The 10,239-nt window shown below is 38.8% G+C and overlaps 1 protein-coding gene across 5 annotated transcripts; it reads left to right on the top strand.

The window, feature by feature from the left end:
• The first annotated feature begins 1,933 nt into the window (after positions 1–1,933).
• LOC144706883 (Asparagine synthase family protein) lies at positions 1,934–9,987 on the top strand. Of its 5 annotated transcripts, none has more exons than XM_078579953.1 (16): positions 1,934–2,006; positions 2,192–2,612; positions 4,037–4,209; positions 4,303–4,438; positions 4,578–4,829; positions 4,909–5,021; positions 6,245–6,344; positions 6,688–6,793; positions 7,109–7,202; positions 7,754–7,947; positions 8,030–8,129; positions 8,440–8,556; positions 8,634–8,690; positions 8,872–9,054; positions 9,159–9,222; positions 9,770–9,987. In XM_078579953.1, exons 1-14 carry the CDS (start codon positions 1,968–1,970, stop codon positions 8,974–8,976), a joined length of 2,007 nt encoding a protein of 668 aa, XP_078436079.1. In that variant the 5' UTR covers positions 1,934–1,967; the 3' UTR covers positions 8,977–9,054; positions 9,159–9,222; positions 9,770–9,987. The 5 variants fall into 5 exon arrangements, with proteins under 5 accessions (XP_078436079.1, XP_078436080.1, XP_078436082.1 ...); XM_078579954.1 differs by lacking the exon at positions 9,770–9,987 and adding an exon at positions 9,682–9,700; XM_078579956.1 differs by lacking the exon at positions 9,770–9,987 and adding an exon at positions 9,682–9,697 and having other exon boundaries at positions 9,139–9,222.
• Positions 9,988–10,239: the final 252 nt, after the last annotated feature.

Genomic DNA, 10,239 nt, shown 5'->3' on the forward strand with positions numbered 1-10,239 from the left:
AATAAATTTGAGAAAAATCTGAACTTAATTAGAAAAAATGTAAGAAATCATTTGAAGCCCTAATAACATGCATTTCTGATTATTAAAGTGAAAAACAAATATATTAATCACGATAAAAGCTAAATGTTATTTTGTGGTTGTCTGTGACATACGTTTTTTATAAAAAAATGATTGACCAGTCTTTTAGATCAAAGAGCATAAACTCTCATGAAGGTCTAAAAAGGTATTTTAGTTTCCCATTTTTTCGTAATATTTTTAGCCTTAAGGCACATATTATTTATTTATTTAATGAGAAAAATAGGGAATTTCTTAAATTTTGAGATGAAAAAGGGGATGGGCATTTATAACATGAAATGACTAGCCAGTCTGCAGCCATCTATACACATCTTCTGGATATTCAGCATGGATCACAACAACTAACACAACCTGACAGAGTTTGATGACAAGACAATGATGACGCTGAGTCGTGGGCTCAAGGCCTAATGGGGAATATGGGACACTAAGATAGATTGTTTGATCATGGTTTGAAAACCTAAAATTTATATTGGCATCTGATTTTGCTGATATGGGAAAAAAACTCACCACTACGTTAGTTTGATAGAAATTTCATAATTGACCCTAAACAGAAACACCTAAATAATGTGTGAAGGGCTAGTCACTATTTTATTTTTGATCTTAATAAGGCTAATTTAGAAATTTTTCTAAGTTATCCTGCAGATTCTCTTTAGTGCCAATATCCAGACCATTATCCAATATCATCATCAATGTCCAGACCATTATCCAATATCCAATATCCATTATCCAAAATCGGATATTGCAATGGATGGGTAAGAGCCGACATTACAAAACTGCAGACTCTCTGATGAATGGCAGACATAAAAAAACATCATATACCATCCGTCATCCGTCATCTGTCCTTGTATTCATCCGTCACCCATCATTACAATCATCGGTCAGCTTTCCTTACATTCATCAGTCATTTGTGCTTACAGTCATCTGTCATCCGTCATCCATCATTGTATTCATCCGTCACCCGTCACCCGTCACCCGTCATTACAATCATCAGTCATCCGTCCTTACATTCATCAGTCATCCGTCATTACAATCATCAGTCATCCGTCCTTACATTCATCCGTCGTCCGTCCTTACACTCATCCGTAGCCCGTCCTTACATTCATCAGTCATCCGTGCTCACAGTCATCAGTTATCTGTCCTTATATTCATCCGTCACCCGTCATTACAATCATCAGCCATCCATCCTTACATTCATCAGTCATCTGTGCTTACAGTCGTCAGTCATCCGTCATTCGTCCTTATATTTATCTGTCTCCCGTCATTAAACTCATCAGTCATCCATCCTTACAGTCATCCGTCATCCGTCCTCATATTCATCCGTAACCCATCCTTGCACTCATCCGTCATCCGTCCTTATAGTTATCCGTCGAGCGTCATTACAATCATCCGTCATCCGTCCATATATTCAGCAGTCATCCGTCTTTACATTCATCAGACACCCCGTCGTTACAATCATCCGTCATCCGTCCATATATTCAGCAGTCATCCGTCTTTACATTCATCAGACACCCCGTCGTTACAATCATCCGTCATCCGTCCATATATTCAGCAGTCATCCGTCTTTACATTCATCAGACACCCCGTCGTTACAATCATCCGTCATCCGTCCATATATTCAGCAGTCATCCGTCTTTACATTCATCAGACACCCCGTCGTTACAATCATCCGTCATCCGTCCATATATTCAGCAGTCATCCGTCTTTACATTCATCAGTCACCCGTCGTTACAATCATCAGTCATCCGTCATCCGTCCGCGTATTCATCTGTCGTTCGCTCTTACTCTCATCTGTCATCCGTCCCATCCAAATCCGTCGTCCGTCATCTAACCTGGAGAGTTAACTAAGGTTTTGGGGGGTTTTGCGAGCCAGAGGAAGAGCGGGGGAGAGAAGGATGTGCGGGATAGCCTTGATTCTGGCGGAATCCGATGAGGTATAAAATCTATTTCTCGATCGCAATTTCATCTGTATTATTAATTTCTGTTTTTTTAATCAATTCTTGAACCCCGGTTTTGTCATAATTAGCAGTCAGAATCTTGCAGAGAACTGATTTCCGCTTTGAGTGTTGTTTTGTGATTTCCGCTCTGGGAATTTCTCACTCTTAGATCGTATATTCAGGAGCAAAGAATTGCGCTTCTGCTAGATGATCTCGGCGTTGTTCTTCGGAGACGCGGGCCTGATAGTTTAGGCTTAAAAGAACTTTGTCTTCTTCAGGAAGAATCAAATAATGCCGCCGAGAAAATTACGGAAATTTCGAAAATGTTCCTTCCTTCTGACGATGGAATATTTGCCACCGCTTCGCAATGCAACAGGCGACTGGAAATTGAGGAATCGACTGCAAAGCTAAAACTGGATCATGCTGGAGACTTACAAAAGTCAGTGTCTTATTCAGCTGATGTCATTTCTGCTCGTGAATTTGAGGTGGGAAAGGCATGTACTTTTGGTCTTAGTTTTCTGGGCGCCTCTCTACATCTCAGAGGAATCAATCCTGCCGTGCAACCATTAATCGACGACTCTGGAAACATACTTGTGTATAATGGTACTTCTTTCTCTTCTCTTACTAAGGGGACCAATCTGTTTTATAAATCTTGTTTGAATACCTTTGCAGGTCAGTTTCAAATTTTTACACTGTTTTTCAAAGTTTTGTTGTCTTGATGTTTCTTTTCTAGCGTGTGACTCCATTGCGGAAGAGCCGAGATTTTTTTCAAAGTCCGGTAACTGAAAAATCTATTTAAATTCTCACTTATCGGAATATGCTACTAACAGCAGTCATTAACGTGGACAAAGGATGAGGTAAGCGAATTCTGTATGGATTACACCAAGGGTCGCAAGCATTATGAACAGTTTAACACTGATTTCGCTACTATAATCTATTCATCATATGCCTGACATTTTGATCGCTTTTTATTGCCATTTGTACGAGTATTCTTCTTGGTTCCTCAAAGGACTCTTCTAGACTATAATCCGCGTAATACTTTCTATTAACAACACTTTCAAAGAAACTGAGTAAATTAGTGTAAGTGTGATTCGATCCCCATTATATTACAAGGGTATTTTTTTCAAAAAAAAATTACAAGGGTATTTTCTTCATTTGCTTCCCCTGCATGTTTTTCCTTTAAATAGGGCTGCTCACCCCTCAGGAGAGCTACCAAGAGGAGTGATGCCTTATTTTCCGTTCTTCCTTTTCCTATCTCAGTCTCCTTTCTCCTCTCCTCTCTCTCTCTCTCTTCCTCATCCTCACTACTCATTAGTTAGGACCTAACCATTCTTTCGTCGGCTATTAAGATTCATTTGGAATTATCAGTTGCATTGATCATCGTCGACCAATACATTATCTAGAATATATTGAAGTGCTGTAATCAGTCTTGCTCTGTCTGACGAGGAATGCTATCTTAGCATATTTCTGAGAATTATGTTCATCTCCTATTATATATTATGCGTCTCTGTTACTTCTTTTGGCGAACCCAAAACTCATTAAGTTTGGTAGCTGCCAATACGAGCTTACATCTCACTGCTGACGAGGCTCTTTCCCTCTTTCTGCAGTGTAGTCTTGGTTTACCTGCGCAGCTTGAGACAAACAAGAGTTTTCGGAAAAAATAATGTGTCGTTCATTCTTGAATTAGGTCCCATTATGTACGGGTTACATGAAGTTCTTTGGTTGGGTTTAAGTCAATCCACATTGCTCTAGTGAGCCTAGGTATCGGCATGGTCATTATGAAATGTGCAAAAATTAAAATTAGCGGAAAACCTGGGAAAAAAGAGGGAGGAACCAATTCCAAAGAACACTAATGAGAGCCCCGAGAACTTGCGCACCAAATTCTTTTTGTATTAAAATTTTAATTTAGCGATGAATAATGAAGAGAGATTCAACACTTGTTTTTTAGAAATTTTAAATAATTTTCGTGCTTCAAACCTCTATTTTGTATGTTTGGAGCTGGTAACCCCCGTTAACTTTATGTATAGGCGAGGTTTTTGGAGGAATTCACGTTGATAGACATAAAAATGATGGCGAAGCTCTTCTAGATGCGCTGAAAGATTGTGAAGAGAAAATAGGCCATCATGTAGAAGATGGAATGGCTTCGATTCCTGACACACTGTCATCTATCAAAGGGCCATGGGCATTGATTTACTGGCAGGTAGTTTGACTTACCTTTTACTTTTAATTTGAACTTATTATGGGTAATGTCCTAAAATTTTAAGTTGCATAGCCCCTTGTCCGGTATTTTTAGGCAAAGTCAAGAACCCTCTGGTTCGGTCGTGATGTGTTTGGAAGGAGAAGTCTTCTCGTTCACTGGCCTAACAAGAAAGATCCCCATTTCATCTTATCTTCAGTTTCACCATTTGCCACGGTCAATGAGATATCTGGTACAATATTACTTAAGGAGCGACTGTTTTTACAATTTTAAGTTCACAGCTGGACTATTATCTTTCATATTCAATTCAAGAACTATGTCGCTTGAATAAATTGGAAATCGTGATGGATGACTTACATCTGTTCTGTTAGATGAACGTTATCAAGGCGTTGACATTCTGGATGCTTGTCATGACTGGGAAGAGCTTTCCTGTGGCATTTATAGCCTATGCATGGAGTCTTTGAAGGAAAATTTCTTTGGAAGCAAGCAAAGTCTCGTGTCTAGAATACAAAAACATCAATGGACGAATTCCATGATAAATAAACTACTTAGGTGGGAGAGACGACCGTTGGAACATCAACAACATGGTATCAGTGAGAGTCATATTTTGCGGTCTCAGCCTGGTAATTATTTAATTTGTTGGAATAAGATTCCAATTTTTACTCTTCAGTCATCATATTACTCTTGCGGCTGTGATTTCAGAATGTCCGTCATCCTCAACTGCTGAAAAATCAGGTGATTTTCATCCCGCTTGGAAGCTGCTGACTTGTCTGAAGGAATCTGTCATGCGACGCACTTCTCTCACCATGTTTAAGGTTTTGATGCAATTGTATATCCATTTCTCTGAGGTCTAGGATACAGTTTTCTTGTTATGTATCATGAAGAATTGTTTGCCTTCATATTTTGCTCCTATTTCTTGGCGGTTGCATTTTTTGTGAAGTTTTTTTTTTGAAAAAATTGTTAAGTATTCTTTATTAATGTTCCTTAGCTGTGTTTAATGGCGCTGAGTGCATAGATTTTTTTCTTATGGGTATAATCTCCCAAAGTCACTGGAAGGTTTTCATATCACATAATTTTGCTTCGTTAATACTCTTATGATAATCCTGTGAAGTCCAGAGGCGATATCATGAATATCTGATCATTCCTCTGAGCATCTGTGAAAAGAAAAGATGTAGGCCGTACAACACAGGACTAGGTATAGTAGAAAATTTAAAACGGAGAAAGTGTAGTCGATTATCTATCTTTTGGCACTGATTTAGATGGGGAGTTGATTTTTATTTTATCTTCCTTTTCATTGTTATCTTCATTGGTTTTATTTGTTTGGGATCTACCGACATGAAGATGTATCGGGTGGAAGAATCAAGATTTAATGGTACATACGATTTGAGTTCTTTTTCCACTCAATCGTTCAAAAAATATTCTCCTTGGATTTGTCTTCAAGCTCTCTGGTATCCAAGAACTTTGGTAAAACTCCACGGCCAAATGCAGCCCTGCCCTCCAGAGGATTCTTGCACTCGTAGAAAACCCAATCCAGAAGCCTCTCCTTTCCCCCGGTCTCCTCTTTTATTTACTCTATTCCTTTATTACCTACCTACACAACCGGTCAAGAACCCTTAGTTACTTTGCCAGGTCAGCACCAAGTGGGCCCGTGTCCTCCTCTTGCTTTTTGAACCTTCCGTTTTGTCCTTGAAGCTTCCTCTTTGTATAGATTCTTATGGAGATCGTGTCATCTACCTATTTGTCTCATCAAGTTTTCAGACAGTGGCTTCATGGATGGGCTAGAAATTATACTACACTCTTCAATTTTAATTTTCTATTTAATGAAAAAGTACCACACATCTTTCGCCTTAGAATATTATTTCTTCCAGGTATTCGAACGCCCTATTTCACGCCTTCTTTTTCTTTCCCCAAAAGCAAATCACACAGTTTGATTTACAATGTTTAAACACTGCGAGAAATGTTTTTTTATGATGTTATTCCACATTTGTCATTTTTCTTGGTTAATGATTAATCTGGCGAATGGACGGATTTTTTGTAGACTACAAAAAAGACACCTCCACCTTTGGCGATTTTATTCTCGGGAGGATTGGATTCCATGATACTTGCTTCTCTCGCTCATCAATGTCTAGATCAACAATGTAATTCCTGCATTATTCTGGCATACATACTTAACTTGCTATCGTGTCGGTTACTAAAACTTGCGGTTGCCCTGACAATGGTCACCATCTATCGAAAAAATTGTCTTGTGGGAAATACCTATCCACGGTGTAGAATGTTAACTTCCTTTTAATCAATACTAAACGTTTCATGTGAGAAAGAAAGAGGAAGCAAGAGAGAATGTGCTAACATCCAGCACGTGGAAGCATCTTTTTTAGCGACAGAATGCTGAGCTTTTTCTATCCATTACTTTGATTATCCTGAATGTATCATCTTCTTTCTATCTACTCTGCCATCTGCTTTTGATGAAATGCTAACTTGCAGGCGAGATTGATCTCCTCAATGTAAGCTTCGATGGGCACATCGCTCCAGACAGAATTTCTGCCAGGGAGGGGCTGAAGGAACTTCAAAAGATTTCTCCTTCTAGAAGGTATTAGAACTTTATCTGTACAAATTGTTGAGACAATTCAAATTGCTATGCAAGTCAGCTTGTTTGTAGACATACATATTAAATTTGATTGATACACTTTTCCCAGACCGTTGGTCTTATAAATATGTTACTCATCTATTTATTTATTGTGTTCTGTAAAATATCAAAAAATATGGGTAAGAGAGATTTTTTTACACGACCAATTTTCTCTGTTTGTATTACATTTACACGACCTGTTTTCTGATTTTTTTCGGCATTAAAAGTTTCTTTTGCTTTAATGCCCTTTTGGACTGTTGATGTCATTTATCCCTCCAGATGGCGACTTGTTGAAATCGATGGGGATTTGTCAAATTTCTCTTCGGAAACAAAGCATGTGATGTCGCTCATTCATCCTGCTAATACTTTCATGGTACTCACTTTTTTCATATCTTCATGCTCATGGAGAAAAGGGGAGTCAGTTACTTTAAATTGTCTTCGGGACTTGTTTGGTAAATAATTTCATTCGCTTCTGATGTGAAATGAGGGAATACATGAAAGAATTTCATTTTCTCCAGTCCCCAGATATTATGACTACGGCAGTGGGGGTTCCACCCTTCTCCAGGTGGGGTACAGCATCCAGGCTGACGATGACAAGTTGATGATGATGAACCGATGTTTCTTCATGCATCCAAATCATCCAAAGGCGGATTCATTATTATCTAATAATCATCTTATCATCTCATTGTCATCTACTCTTCATCAGGTCGTACCAAAAAATGGATGACGATGACCGTGATGATGACAAATTCATTATCATCCACCGCCCCTATTTCCAAGGCCTTCCTATCCTGTCACTTTATCTTCTAGCTCCCCAGTGTTTTATTATTCAATAAATTGCGCGAGTCACTTTTCAAAGAAAAAATTGCCCTAGTCAGCGGTAAATAATAAATTTATTAAGCCTATGTGGATGACTTTTTCTAGGATTTAAACATTGGAATGGCATTATGGTTAGCAGCTCGAGGAGAAGGGTTTGTGGATGGGGAGTTGTGCGATTCTTCTGGATCTTCCTGTCGTTATCGTTATAAATCAATGGCTAAGATTCTCCTTGTTGGTGCTGGTGCCGATGAGCAATGTGCAGGATATGGCAGGCACAGAACGAAGTACAAATTGGGGGGGTAGTTCTTTCTCTCATATCAAGATTTATTACATTTTTCTCCCATATCATGACAGGCTTATTCTCTTTTTTTGCGTTTTCAGTATGACCACTCTTGAAGAGGAGATGCGACTGGACATGCAGAGAATCTGGGTAAGAAACATGGGAAGAGACGACCGCTGCATCTCAGATCATGGGAAAGAGGTATCCCTGATTTCTTTTACCACCATCCAATGATAAAATATAGATCCAAATCTCTAATTTCACCACTTAGGATTTTCAACAAAAATTACTCACAATTTAGAGTCTTAAATTAAACTAAATATTTTTTTATAAAAACGAAAGGCTACTGTTTAGAGACATTCTGGCCTTCCTATTCAAGATATACTTCCCCGAGTTCTTTGCTATTTATATCATGTTTTAGGAAAATTTCCAGACTTCTTCTGATAGGATTATCCTTTTAGAAGTTAAAAAGGTAAAATCTTGGATTTTGATAATGAGTGATACTGTTCAGGCCAGATACCCCTTTCTGGACGAGGACGTAGTCAATGCTTTGTTAGAAATCCCTCTGCGGGACATTGCAGACCTCAATCTACCAGCTGGATTGGGTGACAAGAAGATTCTTAGAGATGTAAGTATACACCATCTCTCTCTCTCTACATATTTTCCATTGAATAGAAAGTAATGCACAAAAATCCTTTCTTGAAGTTGGCAAGGCTGTTGGGTCTGGAAGGAGCCGCCATCTTGCCCAAGAGGGCCATTCAGGTGAGTGAAAGTGCCTTCAGAGAAGATATAACCGGCCTCCCTCGCACTCTACCACTCGTCACGATGGCATTTTTTTCGCTACTGAAATCCAACAACCTTTACTCCCAAACATATATTACTCCATGGGAAGCATTCACCAGTTGTTGATCATTTCTCCATTCGCTTTTGCACCTGTCTGCAGTTTGGCTCAAGAATTGCAAGAGAATCTAACAAAATTCACTTTGGGAGCAACCGGGCAGCCAACCAAGCATCTGCTGGCGGCGCCGCCATCAACCGGCAACTGTAATGGAGTGTTGCTTGTTCTTCTCATTGGACTCTTCTCTTTGCTTCATTCTTTTCCGATTCTACATTAGACTGCCTGAAGGTTGTGATTCCCCTCTCCCATCTCATCTCCTTTGATATGTTTTTTTTGGCGTACTTATTCCTCTTTCTTTTATTTCTTGACTAGAAGGATTGTTATGATTTTAGGTCATCACCGAGTAACCGAGTAACCGACAAATCTCGTGGACTCGCCAAGTCTTCTGCATGGGAGGTTAGTTTCAAGGGCATTTGTCTTTGGTTTCTGATATATTAAAAAATCTTCAACTTAGATCAACACAGTTAATCTTGTTATGTTGTCTTAACCTCCTCCTTTGCCTGGTATCTTCGAAGCCAACTCTCATTTTCTCCGTTCTTCAGAGTCTCTTCTCCTTTTCCTTCAATTATATTCTTTCTCCTTTCCTTAATTCCTCTCGGCACCCCAATTCCGCAACTATTAAACTCTGAAAGTTTAATGCCCCTATTCTCTCTTGCCTTTCCCGTCCTTTTGGGGTCTAATGATAAACCCTTCCTCCATTGTTATTCTTGATGGTGTTTATGTTTTCTAAGAATTTTAAGAAGAGAGAGTGATAACTTTGTTCTTGTTTTGTCATGCCTTATTATATATATATATATCATCTTCTTTATGAGTGGACAATGATATTTTGAGTAAAAACTTTTGTTCACATTCCAGTGGTCGAATGATAAGCTATAAGTTTGCTCAAGTTTGCTTAATCCCCACTCGGATAAGTCTATCACTGAATTAGGAGTTTGGATTCTAGGTTTTGACTGAAGTATTTCGCCATAAAAGGTATGTATGTGCCAGGTAAAACTAGAGGTGTCATTTACATGTGTCTCAATTGAGTAATGTATTTCTGAACACCATGGTTGGTGTAGAACGAGGAAGAACCATGATTGAATGAGAGATGAATAGCAACATTAAATACATTAAAGCATTCATTTTTCTATTTCAACCTGAAGGCATATGGCTCAAAACATTTAACGCCCAGGCATTTGACTTGAAATTGTTCTGTAATGAGATAGCTTGATTGAACCAAAATTGATGTAACCAATCCAGAACAATGTGATATACGATGACGAGATAATGAGGGGCCAAGGATGAGAGAAGGTAAGTGAAGAGAAAGGAAGAAACAAACAGGAAGTCAGCAGATTGGTGATTTTCTTCTCTAGACAAGAGTATCCCTCTGCTCCAGCCCTGGATTAATGAAACATAATCTTATATTATATCTCC

Source organism: Wolffia australiana, chromosome 8, assembly GCF_029677425.1.
Source record: "Wolffia australiana isolate 7733 chromosome 8, ASM2967742v1".
NCBI classification, from domain to species: Eukaryota; Viridiplantae; Streptophyta; class Magnoliopsida; order Alismatales; family Araceae; genus Wolffia; species Wolffia australiana.